The 18,594-nt window shown below is 34.6% G+C and overlaps 2 protein-coding genes across 6 annotated transcripts in view; one reads left to right on the top strand and one right to left on the bottom strand.

Annotated features, from left to right (window-relative positions):
* Positions 1 to 7,434, top strand: part of LOC148945279 (ATPase family gene 2 protein homolog A) — a 103,044-nt gene extending 95,610 nt beyond the window's left edge. For all 3 annotated transcript variants that reach the window (XM_089098740.1, XM_089098738.1, XM_089098739.1), the window contains exons 8-10: positions 1,042 to 1,308; positions 3,663 to 3,827; positions 7,244 to 7,434. In XM_089098740.1, the coding sequence (XP_088954866.1) occupies positions 1,042 to 1,308; positions 3,663 to 3,827; positions 7,244 to 7,420 (609 nt within the window). In that variant the 3' untranslated portion in view covers positions 7,421 to 7,434. The remainder of the gene's footprint in view (positions 1 to 1,041; positions 1,309 to 3,662; positions 3,828 to 7,243) is intronic.
* Positions 7,435 to 11,675: 4,241 nt separating this feature from the next.
* Positions 11,676 to 18,594, bottom strand: part of Prosap (SH3 and multiple ankyrin repeat domains prosap) — a 246,863-nt gene continuing 239,944 nt past the window's right edge. For all 3 annotated transcript variants that reach the window (XM_089099471.1, XM_089099470.1, XM_089099469.1), the window contains exon 14: positions 11,676 to 16,685. In XM_089099471.1, the coding sequence (XP_088955597.1) occupies positions 14,559 to 16,685 (2,127 nt within the window). In that variant the 3' untranslated portion in view covers positions 11,676 to 14,558. The remainder of the gene's footprint in view (positions 16,686 to 18,594) is intronic.

The raw sequence follows: 18,594 nt of genomic DNA, 5'->3' as shown, positions 1-18,594 counted from the left end.
TAACTTGGAATGACTATATGATTATGATAGAAAAGGCTGGAGCTGGTGACCTTAGTGGGTAAAGGGAGGCTACTTTGAAATGTATTTACGAAGGCCGAGCGAGTCAAATGAGGCGACACTAAGTTGGTGAAAACGTTCATTTTACTAGCTTAAGAGCCGGTGAAGCCAGCTCTTTTTACAGTATATAAAATAAATCATCTGTCACTCTTATTTATCTATACTGTCATTGACTTGCAGCTAAATCACTGAAGTTACAGAATAATTGTGAACCGACCAAGAATGTACCTAGGCTATAAATATCTGAAAAATGTAGACCAAAAAAGAAATGGAAAGGTTACGCCGTGATAATAAGCCTGCAAGAATTGAATGTCAGATTTTTTGTGAAGGGTTGAAGGCCCTTGCGAGCGGAGGGAGGTGATTAGGACTGAAAACCTGAAACTCTTTTTTGCAAGGGTCGAAGGCTTTAGTGAGTAGAGGTGAAAAAACTTGTTGAAGCCAACTTTCTATTGGTACGTATGTAATCAAGTGTGGTTTTATTGGTTTGAGTGTAAACTTTTTTGTTTGCGCTGAAAAAAAAAAGTAAACAGGCTAGAAGCGTGAAAATTTATTCAGGGTAACTTTGTAACCATAAGAATGGTAATAATTAACAATTTGTAACCATAAGAAAAACTATAAACAAATAACCAGAAAACCCGAAAAATATTAACTGAAGAAAAAACCCGAAAAATAGAAATGTAACGTCCTGAAAACAGGAGTGCGATAGCAAAGCCTCTAGCTCATTATTTGCGAAGGTTCGTGATTTGATCTAGTGGAGATAGGTGATGCAAAGCCAGATGGAAAACATCGCTTATTTAAACATGAACGCGTGCTATTTATTGATGTATGCCTTTTACGCTAGGCATCTTAAAACGCAGCCTTAGCAATTCTAATGTTAAATAAACCGTTTATTAATCTTCTAGTTTTCATTCAGTGCTGATCCGAAGCTTTATAGTTGAAATTCTTTGTCCGTAAGCTATGAAAATAATGACTATTATTTTCCAGAGTTCTGACTTATTCAGCAAATATGTTGGTGATTCTGAAAAAGCATTACGAGATGTTTTTAGACGTGCCCGACAGGTGGCACCAGCTATAATTTTCTTTGATGAAATCGATGCACTGGCTACGAATCGTTCTGGGAAGGGTTCACAAGGTGGAACTACAGTTAATGACCGAGTTCTTGCTCAACTTTTAACAGAAATGGATGGAGTCACAGCTCTAAATGACGTTCAAATTATTGCTGCTACTAATAGACCAGATATGATTGATAAGGTAAAGTTACTCCTTAAAATAATAATCGCCTTCTCCCTTTTGAGAAGTCTGTTGTCTTCTCTACCCGACGTATATCATGTGAAAGCCTTGGGCATCTTTACAATCTCTAGAATGGGCTCACATGGGCTTCACATGGTTTATCCGGTCAAAACCAATTTCCACACTATTATTTTTTATGCAATTTTATTTCCTGATTCGAATAACTATATCAGAGTTTCGCTCTCTTTTCCCTATGCTTTGAACTATTGTATTTTAAAATCTTAAAAGGCTTTTTTTGGCAATTTTTGTGTGTTTTTGACCAAAAGTGTAAGTTAAATTGTTTGAGAATGTTTTTAGTAACACTTTCTGTATTAAATTCCATTTTTGCCGCTCCTAGTTCTGCGTAGTGATTTTTTTTTCGCCCTAAACACCAGCAATCATGCGATACCGAAAAAAGCCACTGATACTGATTAAATGAAAATCCTTTGCCAAAAAAACGTGATTACAATTTTGGTTTAGCAGAACAGTTTCCGCTAGGAAAATTTTCTAAAGAAATTGAAGTTTTGAAATTTAAATTTTCATACATTTAGAAACTATAATAAATTCTTAAAAACTAATCTGTTCCATAAAACTCAAATTTTACCCTAAAAAATAAACCTTAAAAAATTGTCTGCAAAAATCCAAAAGCACTGATAGAAAAAGCTCGTATCTGTTTTTCCTTCCTTTTTAATTTTTGTTTTAGTGAATATATTTTTTTTTTTTGGGGGGAGGGGAGGGGGGGGGACAAACTATCCTGATTCTTTTTGTTGACACATATCTGGTAATTGTATTATGTATTTTCTCTCCACCCCTCAAAATCTCATAGCACAAGTTACAATATCTTCCAAGGGATTTGCCTTCCACACGCCCCATAGTAAAAACTGCAATACCCCATAATCCCTAAAAATAGTGTCAGATTAAAATAAAAAGTACACTATTTATTTCCTAAAATAAATAGGCAACTTGAAGGCCCTTGGCTTGAATAACGAGGAAATTGTATTGGCTTGAAAAACAGGAGAAGTTGCTGAAACCTTGATATTTCACATCTTTTTTCTTCTCCGCAGCTAGCGGGGCACTGGAATATCGTAGAGCTGTTTAATGACTCATTTTAAAGGAAACTGATGTATTTAAAAACCTTTCTGTAATTTAACAAAAGTAAGTTTTAAAATAGAATCAAATCTTTGTGAACAATTACATTTTTATATAGTCCGGGTTGCAGCGGTAGCTAACAACCTAGTAAGAGACGATCACGCCCCATAGTAAAAACTAAAATAATCCATAACTCCTAAAAATAGAGTCAGATCAAAATAAGAAGTGCACTGTTAGAATAACTTTGTCCGAAACCCCTATATAGAAAACCTAACGTCTAATGGCTTGAACAACAAAGAAAATATATTGGCTTGAAAGTCAAGAAAAGTGGGTGAAACCACGATATTCTGCGTAAACGGTATCTTTTTTTCTTTTTTTTTGATCGTCATTAAAAGACGATCATTAGAAGGAAAAACCATTGCATATATTGTGTTTGTCTTTATTTAATGCAAACGAATGTGTTTAATGCAAATGAATGTGTTTCAACACGAGTGTGTTGAAATATAAAATTATAGATTCGCTGATAACGCAAGTATATATATATATATATATATATATATATATATATATATATATATATATATATATATATATATATATATATATATATATATCTTGCGTTATCTGCGAAGCTATAATTTTTGTTTGTTTTATGTTTCAACATCGCTCTTTACTTGTGTAATTTTTTTTATTCTTTTTCAACTTGACTTTTTCTCGTTTCTTTTATAACACACGCACTAAACTTTATGAAAACATTTTTTTTTTTTTTTTTTTTTTTTTTTTTTTTTTCATAGGCGATGCAACTTCTTTTTCTCCTTTAACTAGGGCCAAGGTAAGTAAGGTTTGCAAAGCTTAGCAGTAGTCTAATCGTGGCTTCGGAAGGTTTCTCAAATTGTGACAATGGAGAGGGGAATTGCAGCAATGTGCTGCGATTTGTTGTTAATGTTAGTAATATTGGACTTTATCTTGATATCCGATCTTTGAATGCCTCTTTTTTTGCATGGAAAAACAAGTAATTTTGTAGTTGCTCCAAGAGAAAATAGGAATCCAAATTTTGTAGCTGAAATGTTCAAAGACTTTAAGTGAATGTGTTGATAAGGAGAAAGGCCAAATAAAAAACATTTCTTTGTTAGTACTGTTTTCACTGGTTTGTTCCAGTTAAATGATTTGTGCTTTATAGGCAACCTTCACATGACTCGTCCTTTGCTGTCGAATCTTTTGTAATATATATGATTAACTTGCTTCAGGCCTTGATGAGACCTGGTCGTTTAGACAGAGTGGTATATGTTCCGCTTCCGGATGTCGAAACCCGTGAAGCTATTTTTAATCTCATGTTAAGAAAAATGAGTGTATCTGAAGATGTTACTATTGGCTGGCTTGTAAGTCAAACAAATGATTACTCAGGAGCAGAGGTAAGCCATCTTGCTAATAATAGGGAATAATGAGAATAGTATTTCTTTTTCTTTGGTTTATTTTTAAATCTGTAATTGGCTTCGTTCGATTTCAGGAGTGTTTCGTATAGAATTTTTGTATTTGATTCATTTCGTATCATTAAGGTCTTGCAGCAAGTACGTCAATATGTGCTAGTTGCTACTGATCATTTGAGAGCTTCTTTTTCTTAAAGTTTTTTTTTTAAGATTTGTGTGTCCCAATTTGAAATCTGCTATAAATAAAATTGAAATAATCGCTGGGCTACCAATTTTAAGAATCAAAGTAAGTGAGCGGGTTTCATGCTGTTTACCGTGCTTTAGGTCAGACGACAGATTCTGTGATCGGGATTTATAGTTTTAGAAACAGAATTTTGCGCCAATTTTCTAAATTCATTCATTCAAAAAGGGGTGAATTTTTGACTTGCTCCGTTCTTTCTCCTCCTTTCATGTTCCAATGCTGGTTAGCAGATACAAGCTAAATTTTGTTCAGTATGGAGTATGCGCTTCTTGGATTTGCTCTTTCATAACCAATAGAAGATTTTAGTGGATTTTAGTGGAGTATTTTTTCCAATTATTGTTTTCCGCATATCGAGTTCAGAATCATTGTTTATCACCAATCTGATCGTTAGAGGAGAAGGTGGTCAAAAACTACAGAAATGTGGATTTCAATCATGATTTTTTTTGCAAGGAGGGAGTTCTTTATACAGATTTTGGGGGATTAAACTGTTCTCCCCTTTATATGCAGGTAGGCTAAGCCTGTTTCCAAGATGGTTCTATTTTGCGGGAAATTTATGACGAGTTACGTCATCAGCATGCTGTGATATAAAATTTCCTAAACGCCATTATTCGATATAGCATGGTCAGTAACTATTAATAGTGCCTCTAACTTAAAAGTGTTCAAATATACGAGAAAAATAAGTCCTTTCATCAGGTAATCACGAGCAAAATCAGAATAAAAAATCTATAGGCTGTTTCTCTAACCGGAGAAGGGAGAAGAGAGCTGGGACACTCACTCTCGGATTCAAATGTAATCTTGCTTTTTAGATTGATTCTGATATGACACTCTCTTCTTTTAATCCCTGCTTATGCTCATCTTCAGTGTCTTTCAGATGTGGAGAAACGATAGAGCTTCTCAACTTACTGGAATATATTCTAAATCTTGAAAAGACTCGAAATAAGCCCCTTGTGAACTTTGTCCTTTGTCCTTATTAATACTCTAAAGCTATAGTCAGTAAATATGAGGGCTGGACAAAATGGCTTGACTGACAACGGGACATTTGATAGGGCTTAAGCAAAATTATTAACTAAATATTTTTGAAGATTGTTTCAAGCGAGGTTGGTTATCTGAAGACAAATGAACCGACCATAGGTCATTGTGACAATTTCCATAAAACAAACACCGAAGAAAATTAAAGAAATAGATAATTATATTGACAGTTTTGATTTGGTGTTTGCCCATGTATTTAGTTGTGGAGAATGTTGTCACACAGGCACATTATTTATTTTCTTAATCCTCACTAATAAGAGGGTTTACCCCATTTTTCTTTTTTCTTTTTGGCTTTACTATTTAGGGGATTCGGCTTCGAAACCACGCCTGAAACAATCCTTTACGTCGAATACAGTCATCACAACTACTATAATGCAGGCATGATGTAACCGTCTTAAAACATAACGAAAATTGACAGGGTAAATCGAAAAAAAAATACTAAAAACTTTCTGAAAACGCCCGAATATTTCAAAAAAAAGCTTTACAAAAATATACATTCTTCTGGTTTGAAAATCGAGTGACTCAAACGTCTTCTGCTCTTGATTACAACTGCTAATTTTCTTGAAGTAAGTTTAGCATCTGAACATATGTAAGGGAGGTCCAGCGAGGCTATACCAGTTCTTGCCCTCATATGCTTGTCCCTCCCCTCTTTTTTTTTTAGTTCCCCGTGTAATTTTTATATATTTTATATTCCGTTTCTTTTTTGGGGGTTTATTTATTTATTTTTGTCCCCCTCTTTCTTGACCAGTTTTTATCTTTTTTTAACTCTTTTATTGACTTAGTGTAGTTGAATTATTGACACTTTTTTAGTGTTCCTTTTAATTTATATATATTTATGTCTCGTTCTTTTTTTGTGTTTATTTGCTTATCCCCCTCCCCCTCTTTTTTATGCCCCTTTTAATTATGTTTCTGATTTGTATTTGTGTAAGTCTAGTTTTACCAGTTTTTATCTTTTTAACTTTTTAATTTACTTTTTACAGTTTTAATTATTGAATTTTAAATGATTGTTCATTATGATTTTTCTATTTCGTTGTTGTTTTTTCCATTTTTGCCAGTTTTAGTGCAACCATTTATATTGTCGACTCCGAAGTCCGAATTCGGCCCTTTGTGGGCTTGTGATAGTGATCTTTTTGAAATAAATATCTTATCTTACCAGGGTCTAAGGATTGAGATACCCGCCGTATCGAACTAGGCAAGTGGAAAGAGGCAAAATGAATCCTACGCGATCTCGTTCACGAATGCCCAAGTTCGCCTGATCTAATAAGGACTATTTACTTGGCTTAAACGAGCGAGTCGCCGACCAGTAGAGCGCAGGGAAAGTGACAAAAAGATCGCAAATCACGTTTTCTACGAGCCAAGATATTCTTTTTCAATCGTTAAGGGAATTCTCCTTTGAAACATCTAAATATGTAGAAGTTTGGAGCTACCGAACACAGCTAATAAAGGGAGGTGATATTAATCCCGGAAAGTGAGATTTTTGTGGGCCAAGAGGTCTGCTAAACAGGGCGTTTTTCGCTAATGTGTACATAAAATCAAAAGGCAATCAAGTGCTTTGAAAAAAAGGGTGAAAAATAGACTTGGTCAGATTGGCTTTAGAGAAAATCCTACAGAGCTTGGTGTTTAAGTGGATATAGTCCATTTTGCTATTGGCTCAATTTACACTATGCAAAATTCTCAGAAAAGCAATTCTGCTAATCTCAAGAAATTATAACCGAAGTTGGGATGCTCATATTAAGGAAATCGCACTTTAACACACACTCACGACTAATCAGCTTCTTCTTGGTTCTTTTTGCTCCATTCTGAAAGCAACAGTATGAATCTGGATGGTTTCTTCCCGGGGCTTCTTCTTTCCCTCTTTATTGGGATGACCTTTGGAGGCAGCAGCTGTTTCTACAACCACTCCAGAATTTTGGCGATTATGTTTTTTTTTTAGTTAGATATTGACCCCCCCCCCCAAATATCGCCTCAACTTAATCGTTAGGTAATGAATAATAATTATTTGTCATTCAATTCTACAATTGTATTCTCTGTGACATTGCGTTTCTTAGATCAAAGAAAACTAGATTGTAACTGCTGTATAAGGGAAGCTAAATAACCTGAGTTTCTGTGTATTTATGCCTTGTGTTTTCAGGTATGTGCTGTCTGTCAAGAGGCTGGTTTGATTTGCCTAGAGGAAGATATTAACGCAACCATTGTTGAAGTGAGTCATTTTGAAAAGGCCCTATCTGTTGTTAGGCCAAGGACCACGAAAGAGAGTATAAGTTTTTATGAAAATTTTTTTGTCGAACGAGGCTTTTTGAAAATGTAGTTTTCTGAACAAAGCATTAATTCATTTTTATTTAGGCTATATAAAATAGAGTTTGATACATTTTGGGAGAAAAAGTGAGCGTTGTTGAAACTTATTGCGGACATAAAACGTACGGGGTAGCCATAATAACAAACTTAAGTAACTTCTTTAATTTTATTCGTCGTTTGTGTTTTTTGTTTTGTTTAATGCAACACTATTGATTGGTTGAACTTTTGGAAATGAGCAGAAATACTAACTTATGATAGTCAAGTAGAATATCAGTGAACTAAGCCTTTCTAAAGGACCCTTGTTCAAGTTAAGTCAAGGTTATATTTTCAGTTTTTAGTTTCAACATTTCTGGTTTTTTCTTACCCTCTGGAGGAAGAAATTAGTCTAGTTTCCCTTTCTTTAATTATTCGAGCTAAATATACACTACTTTTATAATTAATATCGGATTATAATTTATCCTTGCAAGCTAAAATTAATATGAACGTAAAACGGTAATAAGCTATTACTTAATCAACAAGATGAAAGTTGCAAAATGAGTTAGGAAGAGGATTCGGTTTTGAACGTCGTCTAAATAAATACTATATAAAAAACAAGATATCGATACAACGGAACAAAGCACTGAGCACAGCCACTTTCTGTAAGATTGTCCCATAGTAGGTAGGATATAGATTATGCTTTAAAACATGCAGCCTAGCCATTCGAAAGACGTAATGCAATCATGTCCAAATTATGCATAAATATATACATATATATATATATATATATATATATATATATATATATATATATATATATATATATATATATATATATATATATATATATATATATATATATATATATATATATATGTATATATATATATATATTAATGGAATGGAGGTTGAGAGCGAGGAGTATGTTCTGCCATCTATATTCTGCCTACTTAGACGCTGGTTATGGAATTTTTAAAAGTGCAACCTCTCTTCTTGAGGCAATTTGACTGTTTGTTTCATGAACCACGGCCAAAACTGTATCTGAATACATTACAAACAAGCCAACATGTCCACCGTTGATCATCAATTATTTTCTGACGACTGACTAATGGAGGAAAACGTGGTTTATTAAGTTTAATGGATATTATAACATGTACTTAAATTGGTAATATAATATAAACAACATTGAATGCAAAACAGAGGCACAACTTAACTCTCGTGCTCTCAAGTGTCTAACCTAGCCTTTTCTAGAGGAAAATAGAACCGCATGGAACTTTACATTTTTTAAATATTATTCGCAAGGCTCTTTTTAGGATAGATTCAATTTTATCTGATGTCCCCTGACAAAAAATGAATTTTTTCTAATCACTTTATCTCGCTTGCGTTTTTGCTCTGTTAGGTTGACCTTACAAAATCCATAATTTAATGGGCTGCAAACGTAACTCGCCAGATAGCACTTTAATTTTTCAAGGGTCAAGCACCTTTGGGGGGAACCTATTCCCGGGTGTAATCGTAATCAATAGGTTCGATTTGACTAGAAAATGCTTTCAGATTGCATGAAAGAGATGTGTCACATTTTTAGGTCCTGGCACCTGGACTATAAAGCGAGAGACTGTGAAATTAAAAATCAAATAGACAAAATTTGACACTGGTTTAGAAGCAAAAAGGTAGTTATTTTGATTTGAAGGTTGTTACACATATTTAGAACAAAAAAAGAAAAAATAAGTTTGAGCAGGGGATCAAGGCACTTAGTTAATAATGAAGCAATTTATACTCACTTTTTAAAAGTTTTGCCATTTTGTAATGTGTTAAAAATGTTGGTCTTGCAAAATCTTTGTTGAAAAAAATTGTCGCGATTTCCGTATTCATAAGAATACCTCTACACTGGACAGGAAAAGGTTAATCTGGTCGTATAACCGTAACTCTCCTATCCATTGTGTTGTTTTCTCGTTTCCATTCTGGCAGATATTTGGCCCAGTTAGATTAAATCTTGCTAGGTGTACATATTCACATGTTACTTGTTCCCTTATGGGCCATTCTATATTAACGAAGCTGGAGATCTTCGCTCGAGCGTCCCGAATTTTCAGCCAATTTTATATGTTTTATGATGTTTAAGAGATTTTAGCTCTGTGAATGGGACTAATACTGGGAATCTAGGGCCATATTAGTAAGGTCACTCAAAAATTTAAAGGAGGCCGTGTAACAAAAGTTCAAAATTGCACGCGTTATTGCTTGGCTAATCATTTATCAACGGTCCTGATTTTTCCTAAACTGATTCAACTTTTTGTGCTAACCAAGAAAAAGAACATGTTAACAAAATTTTGTCCGATATCCAGTCTCCTAAAGAAATCTATCCGGAAGCAGAAATTTTACGATCACATAACCCACTAAAATGTCAGCATATTGAGTAAACATTTGCTACTAGGTCCTTTATGATTCTGGTGTTGATTGATGATAATGGTAAAAACTCGAAAAAAATCAGTTTTTACGCTTTCTAGGGCTATAATGAGAGAATAGTTGAGATGGTTAGGGCACGTTTTGCGGATGAAGGAGTACAGATTGCCAAGAATTGCTCTTTTCGGCCAACCGTCTAGGGTTAAACAGAAAGCAGGTCGTCCGCGGTTGGGGTGGGAGGATAACGTAAAGAAAGATTTAAGGGAAATGAGAACTTCCTGGGAGGGTGTAAATAGCTAGGTTTTGAATAGATTGGGATGGAAAAGGAGCGTGTGTTGCTGTATTGGCGTAAGGCGGCTTGGTGAGTTGTTAGTAGTAGTAGTAGTATATCAAAATGCGTACTCCTTTTTCAAACCACCCAAGCTGGTAAACAGTATTGTATTGCACTGTCATGGTAAAAGCCAAACGAAGTTAGTTCTCTTGAGTCAGGAAAGGATACCAGTGGTCATGATGAGGTGATCATTTAGTTGAATTCTTTTATGACTGGAAAACCATCAGAATGGCCATAGTATTCAAGAGAGAATATTGTGCAATTAGTTTCGATATTTACCACCTTTTTGCTTGGATTCTACAGGATACAGTAAAAACTATGAGGGAATGGGGGGAGGGGAGGCCAGGGGCGTCGTTTGGGACGGGGGGGGGGGGGGCAGTTGCCCCTCAATAATGTGGAGAAAAAATTATTATATATCCCATGTCCCTTTTCTATCCGGATATGGACCCCTCTTGCCCCCCCCCCCCCAATAAAAATGCTGGAGATTCGCCCCTAGGGCAGGCTGAGACTGAAAAAAAATCAATCAAAAGCTGATGTTTCTTCTTGCAATAACTACAGATTTTGTCTATAGAAATGTTTAAGGGGACAACTACCAACCGATCAAACTCATAAACATGACCAATATTATCCCCTTATACATGAGAAAGACTGTAGTATAACCATTTGATTAACAAAATATGTTAAGGTACAGGACGGAAGAGGCATTTTTGCCCCTAAGATCGCTTTTTCAAAGGGGTCAAAATAGAAAATTATGACTCATATCAGAAGAAAACTTTGTTTTCGATGACGCTAATTAAAGATAATCAAAGAATACGAGTTTGAGATATTTGGCTCTGAATTGCAATCAAATCGGCTTTTGTAGATTTATCTTTCTTTTTTTTCCATGTCAGCGCATAGAAGAGCCATAAAACGGGTCTGATTCTCAATACTTAATCAATATTAACAGATAAATACATCTTTAAAATTGTGACTTCTAATGTGTTTTCTTGTAGTCTAAGCCATAATTCGTCGCCGTAGTTTTCTTACTAGCACATTTTAGGCCTGGTTGTAAGAATTAAAATTTATAAGTGTTTTTTAATAAATATTTTGGTGTTTGTATTTAAATCTGATCCCCATTTACGGAACACCTCGGCTATGGGTAAAAGATAAACACAATAGAAAAAATTGCTGAAGTCGCATTTGAACTATATATGCTCCAGTGTGACACCTCCTGGAATTGCCATAAATCTCAACACATTCCTTGTTTGAAGCAAACGTTTTTTTTTTTCAGAACCTCTGGAAAGATAAATAGTATAAAATTTTAAGGAAACCTCATATGGTCAACTAGTGACCACCCTAAAAATCGGCTGGAACTCTAGCATGGAATGAACCTTGTTCGTCGCTGGAAAAATGAGAATATCCCGACCTCGATTTTTAAACTTCTGGCACAATTAACAAAACTATTTGTCCTACGTTTGACACAATATTAAATCGAACAAGTAAACAAAATGTAAGGAAGAACATTGAAAAAATATGGTTTTTGTGGGATGTAATCTTTCTTCCAATGATCGATTCGATTAAGCTCTACAAGTACTAGACAGCATTTTTGTATTCATTTTAATTGAAACATAACTCGAAAAAAAAAAGATACACAAACAAAACAAAGCATAGCTGTCACATTTGCATTGAAAACAGAAACTGCATCAAACACTTTTCCACTTCTACAGACTGGTACAACAAGATCCCGTTGGGGCTTTCATTGGTAATTAAAATGTTAACTTAGACTAGCAGAGGTATTTTTTAGCATGTGATGGGTAGGTCGGTGGATTGCAATAATATGTAGTTGTTTCAAAGGACGGAAGTAGTGAAACGCCGAACACTGAAAATGCGAAATAAAAAAAAAATCTGAGTCACATATAAATAGATATTGTTTAATCTGGATTAAATCAGAATTAGTTGTTTTTAATTAATTAACCTGATTAATTTATGGATCGATTAATCAATCTGATCAGTCATAGATTAATCTGAGACAGATCCATCGATCCATAAGAACTTTTCTGTCATAGAGATGGTAGAATCCAATCTTAAAGCCAAATGGCACTGCCCTAATTGTCAACTGAAGCTCCTATACAATTTACAAAAATAATTGAAAATTAGTTTGCTTTTATAATTGCTTTATAAAATGTACTGTACCATCATATGTATTTTGTCGTACCTTAGCAGTACCGAAATATGAATTCTGGTTTTTCGATTATCCGCATTTTAGTTAGGACGATTTTCGATAGTAATGGGTTAAATTAAGTTCAAGGCGGCATTCTTTACTCAAGACTAAGTATGAAAATTGTTGGTTAAAACTAACTAATTTACTTTTATATAATAGATATTCAATTAAAAAAATAATCGATCATCCATTTTTCACTGGTAATATTTTGCACTTCGACTGAAACGAGCTTTAGTTTATTTGTTGGTAATTAAAGTACATTATGATGATAATTTTAACGAATATTCAAATGCAATAAAATTACAAAGACCCATGAGGAACGGCCCTTCTTCCTGACTTATAATGACCTTCCCGGTTATTGGACCTTTTGAATTGTGATTACAAACTGAACTTCAAGAAAAAGATAATCCAGAAAATATTCAAATTTTTAGACGAAAAGATATAAAATTATGCAAAAGAAAAAGCTTATATTTTGCGAAAACTCTACAGAAGAGAGTAATCTTACAAAAAAAGACGAGGTAATCCTTGTTTTTTCTTTGTGATAGGTTTAACAGGAATCTCTGACGTTCCGTTCTAACGCTATTGTCTTTTCAAAAAAGTTGGCTAAAATGGGAGTTTGTGCAAATGGCTTTTTTCTATTTCAATTATGTCTCGCTATTGTCAGTTTACTTAGTCTTCTGTTAGTTCATATAACTGTTGATACTTAACGCATTTTGTTTACACCCGTCCTGAATAGAGGGGCGCTTCTTTCTAACAGGACCACTTCTTTCATTTGTCTTATGATAAGTTTTAAGACCCACCAGATACGAACCACCTAAGATTTTTAAAACGCAAAAAAAAAAGAAATAAGGTCAGCAACTTTTCCAATTTCTTTTGGTATGACTGTCTTCATGCTGTTTTTTTTAAGACGTATATATATATAAATATATATATATATATATATATATATATATATATATATATATATATATATATATATATATATATTCAAAATCTTATATTTTTCTAACTCGTCAATAGTTTGATCATTACTACTACTACCAATACAAACGACCCATTGCAACACCAAGTCACGTGAAGCCAACTCAGGTGCGCATACTCCTCCTCCTGTCCAATATATTCAAAGCTTCAAAGAAGTCCCAATTTACTTTAAATCCTGTTTTATGACACCTTCCACCCCGTATTCTCTCATTTTTAGTTTTCATAAGTTCAAGGGAAAATTTTAAAGTTGAAATTATAAGAAATTGGACATATTGCTGAAATGGTTATACACATCTATGTAAAGACTAGAATGCTACTAATGACGTGGTTACCAAAATCAGGTCAAGACAAGCCATTTTTTTTTTTACTTGGAAATTTAATATTTGATGTATCTAAATTATCACTCTGTAAGTTGTATTGCCTGGGCGTTATAACGTCATTTAGATCGTTTAATTGTCATTTCCATCACTTAATCTAAAACAGGACTGTGAATAAATAATTAAAAAAATAAGGTGATTAAACTGTGCATATACTTAAAATATAGAAAGCGACGCCTTAGAAATAAAATAACTGCTCTTAGACATTTTTACCTTTTAACGCTTGTGTCAAACACGGCTTGTAAAGAAAACTGGCCTGACCCTATCATTAAATTCTTTTTACAAGCAATGGTCTTGCTCGAGATGTTGTATTTCTTTTGCTAATAAAAGAAGGGTGAAGATGCTTGTGTGTAAGTTCGCCAACATTTTCTAAAAACAGAGGGGAGTTAATTTTGATTCAGTGGGAATATTTGTAAGTTAAGATTTGCATCGTTCAGATAACTGTCAAAATCATTTTTATGGAAAATCCGACGTCAAGCTGATATATGAGCAGCGGTAATTCAAATACGCATGAAGGACCCTACCTGGACATATTGTCTGAATTAACCGAGTTAGTCACAAAAAAAAACTTAAAAAGATAAGTTTCGGGACCAGAAAATAAAAGAAGATCAGGGACATATCTTTGCAAATTCCTGTTTATAAATAGAATTGTTAGAAAACTTCTTTTTTTTAGAAACACGTCTATCAGATACAAATGTAATTGAACAACGCAAATAATATGACCAAGTTTTCCAATTCCCTCAGTTTACGACAAAACAAATTTAGAACCATTCTTGGAAAAACACGAAAAAAAAACAACTTAAATAGATGGCATTACTTTACCAAACTGTCTCAGTCCTAAATCTAGCTACTTGACAGGTACATTTTATTTGCTTTCCCAAAAATGCGAAGACTAACTTTTCTTGTAAAGAGCCAAGGATTTTTCAATTGTAAGCCTGTGACTCAGATTCTTAACCCCTATTCGATTCAAATCCTCACTGGTTAAATGAACAAGTTTATCACCGCTAACATTATAACTTGAAAAGCTTGCTTTATACTCCGATAAGGAAAGAGAGTCAATCCAATCGCACACGTCTTGCACACTCCATTGATGAATTCTTTTCTTCATGTAATATCCCCTATTAAAATTCACTTGTAAAGCACTACCATAATATTGATCTGTCCTTGAGCTAGCATACGAAGGTTCAACAGAGAAGCGGTGTCGAGTTGGACCTATGTCAGATTTATCAAATGTTTGGTCACATAGCGTAACTTCTGGGCTAAAGGATACTTTTTTGGGAACTAATCCAACAACTCTAGCACTTGGTCGAAACAATTCTTCGCTTAATCGTCTTTCCATTTTTGGTTTCGGTCGTCCTCGCAAAAAGTTATCGTTTAACTGTTTCAGAGTTGGAGGCGGGGGAAGAGGAGGTGCTGCATTAGACTTTCCAGATGTGACGTCACAGAATTCAGGTGGAGGTGGAGGTAAAAAATCGTCACTGTGAGAAGTGTCCTCATCATAATCAGGTAAAGGAGGTAAAGGAGAACTGCTGCCTTTCAGAACAACTTTGGTTTGAACTTCTTGGATTGAATTAACATGATATCGAATCATCTCAAGACTTTTCTCGATTTGGGAATCAATATCTTTCTCAGATAATTTTTTAATAGGACTCACTTCGTCAGAATCAAACTTCACAGGAACTTCAATAGTGCCAATGTGGTCAGACGGTAGAGAACTATTACTCATAGTAGAAGTGGAACTTGAACTGTCTTCGCATCTAGAACTTTTATCAAAACATTGACTAATGATTGTTGGCTCACTAGACTCTGATTCAGTTTCTTCAATACATTTTACATCAAGAGAATTGGTAACCTTTTCTGAGGTTGGTTTAACAGGTATAAAGGACACATAAATGTTTTCATTCCGCTCAGACATGTCTTCTTCTTTTAACCGTTGATCAAATAACTTCCGGCCTTCGGAAACGGGCTTGAGTGGTTCTTCAATTACTCTTGGAGGGCTTGTTAAATCTGTTTTTTGCGGCGACTCACCACGTACGGTCTTAAGAGCCTTTTGTTTAGTTTTCGTTTCAAAGTGATTACATCCATCAGAATCATAATCAGGTTCTGGAATAAATGGTGGCTCCCTCTCTGATTTTACTGGCAGATCATAAACACTAGTGTGAATCACATTATTCATCTGCTCTTCAGTATAAGAAGCACTCATGGCATCATTCTTTATTTGAACATTTGGCTTAGGTGTGCGCAGCGGGAGACTCCGACTACGTGCTGCAAGGGAACCAGCTTTCTTCAAAGTAGCTAATCTGTCAGGAGAAGCATATACTTTACTTTCGTCAGGTCGAAAGCTAGAAAACTCTGCCTTGTCCAATTTGGGACTTAAAACAGTAAGTGAAGCATATTCATTACTTCCTTTTGATACATCGACCATGACTACTTGAGATTGTGGCACAGGGGGTGGTGGGTTTGTTGGAGGGGGAGGACCAACAGGACTTTGCATTCTTCTTTGTAATGTCCCACCCACAGGACGACACGGTTTCACTGTTCTATACTCACTAATACCTAAGAGATTGTCTTCATATTTGCTATCATTTGATGATTTAACCAAAGCAGGTGATGGCTCATCACTCAGATCATTTACAGGTGTAAGAACATCTTCATCACTCCCTTCACTGGTCGTCCCTTCAGTGTGACTTTGTTCCAAATCTTTCCATGCATAATTGTACTGTTTATCTTCTTGCAGTCTTTGATGTACACTGAATGCCCATGAATGTCTGCTGTTTTTCATATTCATCGAACGTATATTTGTTACACTTTCATGGCTTTGGCTCCTCCGCCAGTCAGGAGGAAGGCTCGTCGGACCGTTTGGAATAATAGAGGGTGAAGTTGAGCTTATGCCACTACTTAAGGCAGGAGTCAAAGTCGCCTGTGATCCGTCAAAGTCAGTTTCCCATGCCAAGTCAGGGGTGCTGTAGAACATTCGATGTAACTGAGTGTCCTCACTATTTTCCACCGGCTTCTGTTTCTGAAAAAGAAAAAAATATTGGACAACAGTCAAATCAAACAGTCAGAGTTATGGCTCATATTAAATATTTTTAAATGGAGAAATAACCTACTATATTTTTTTGTCATTTGTAAAATAGTGACAAAATACATACGCACAAATGAAAGTTTTTGAGAGAGGAATGAATCCGGCTAAAAGATTCTAAGTATGACAAATGGGATTAAAAAGATCCCTAGCGAAAAATTACAGCTGAGACAGTACTGATTAGAACTTTTTTCCTTGCTAACAATTATCATCTAATCCGCATAATTTTTGTCCAAACTGATCATTTCATTTAATGTTGGGGGATACTCGCTATCTTTACAGAGTTAGGTGGAACAGTAACTATATCATTTCTAAGTGTTCTAATAAAATACCAATCATATAAAAGTTCAAACAATTTGAAATCAACAGTATTTAAATTAAGGCAACAATAGGCTATAAACAACACCACCTATCAACAATCGGAAAAATTCAAAAGTTCAAACAATTTGAAATCAACAGTATTTAAACTGAGGCAACAATGGGCTATAAACAACAACACCGATCAACAATCGGATGTATTTCAAATCAGTGAGCCCCGATTCCTGAAGTGAAGGCTCTCAAATAATGAGGCCTTTTCTAAAAAAAAAGCAGGACTTACATAAACTCACATACAGCAAGACGATGAATGGAGCGGGTGGGTGTATTCCAAATAAGGGACCAATTAGTTTATTCAGCATTTATTAATGAACTAAAAAACTTATAAACAAAATATTAGGATGTCTCTGAACGCCCAAGTATAGGGGGAGGGGATGAGGGAATGGGCTGATGCTTATATATATATACCCTCCTAAACTTAAAATGTGTCCAGAAGAATACAAAGCTTTTGGAAATGAGTGTTTTAATAATAAAACTACCTATCGCACCGGCTGAGATGATAATTTTAAGCTGTTCATAGCTGCGATAGCCTATGGTGACTCATTTGCCTCTCTAACAACAGAAATCTACAAAAAAAATATGGAAAACATACTTTTTGAGTTTAAGGTGGCAGCATATTCAAGAACGAGAAAACGTTTCACTTCCACAATCAACAAAAATGACTACACAAAAGAAAGTAATTTCGACAATACACTAACTTGATTCAATATATCGCAGAGGATCAGTATATCGCAGAGGACGCAGAGAATGGGTTCCAGAACTCAACTACCATTAATGATCGTTAATTATTTGCTATTATCTTCAGTAGAAATCTCAGCCGGTGCGATAGGTAGTTTTATTATTAAAACACTCATTTCCAAAAGCTTTGTATTCTTCTGGACACATTTTAAGTTTAGGAGGGTATATATATATAAGCATCAGCCCATTCCCTCATCCCCTCCCCCTATACTTGGGCGTTCAGAGACATCCTAATAAAAAAAAAAAAAAAAATGCCGTGTTTTTTGCATTGCTTATTCGACGAATAAGTATCTTAGGAAGTATGTTTGTGAATCAAATATTCTGGTGAAACTTAGCAACAACAAAAAAGATTATATCTTTTCCCTAAGACCTAATGTGGTGTTAAATCTATAAGTCCTTTTCAATATAATTTTCCGTTTTCCTATATTAAATTCTAAGACAATTTCGTCTTTTTCCTCTTCTCGAAACATCACCTTAAGTTTCAAATATAATAAGGAATTTATAAAAAGTTCTATAGACAAGTGCAACCAACTAGCATATAGAAAAGAAAAGTGTAGAAATACAGAAGTATCAGTAAATGGAAAACGAATAAGAAAGTCATGTTTGCTATAATTTTTTTTTTTCTTTCCTTTAAAAGGAATCCAAAATGACAGTAATATTTCGTCGTTGTCAAGTGTATTTATTTTGGGCTAAGAAAACTGTATGAAATATTTTAGTTTTCCTGTCTCCTCTT

The sequence above is a fragment of the Artemia sp. Qi Xiang Cuo genome, chromosome 13 (genome assembly GCF_049724085.1).
Source record: "Artemia sp. Qi Xiang Cuo chromosome 13, ASM4972408v1, whole genome shotgun sequence".
Taxonomy (NCBI): domain Eukaryota; kingdom Metazoa; phylum Arthropoda; class Branchiopoda; order Anostraca; family Artemiidae; genus Artemia; species Artemia sp. Qi Xiang Cuo.
The sequence above is the reverse complement of the archived record's forward strand: the minus strand, read 5'-3'. Positions and strand labels throughout refer to the sequence as shown.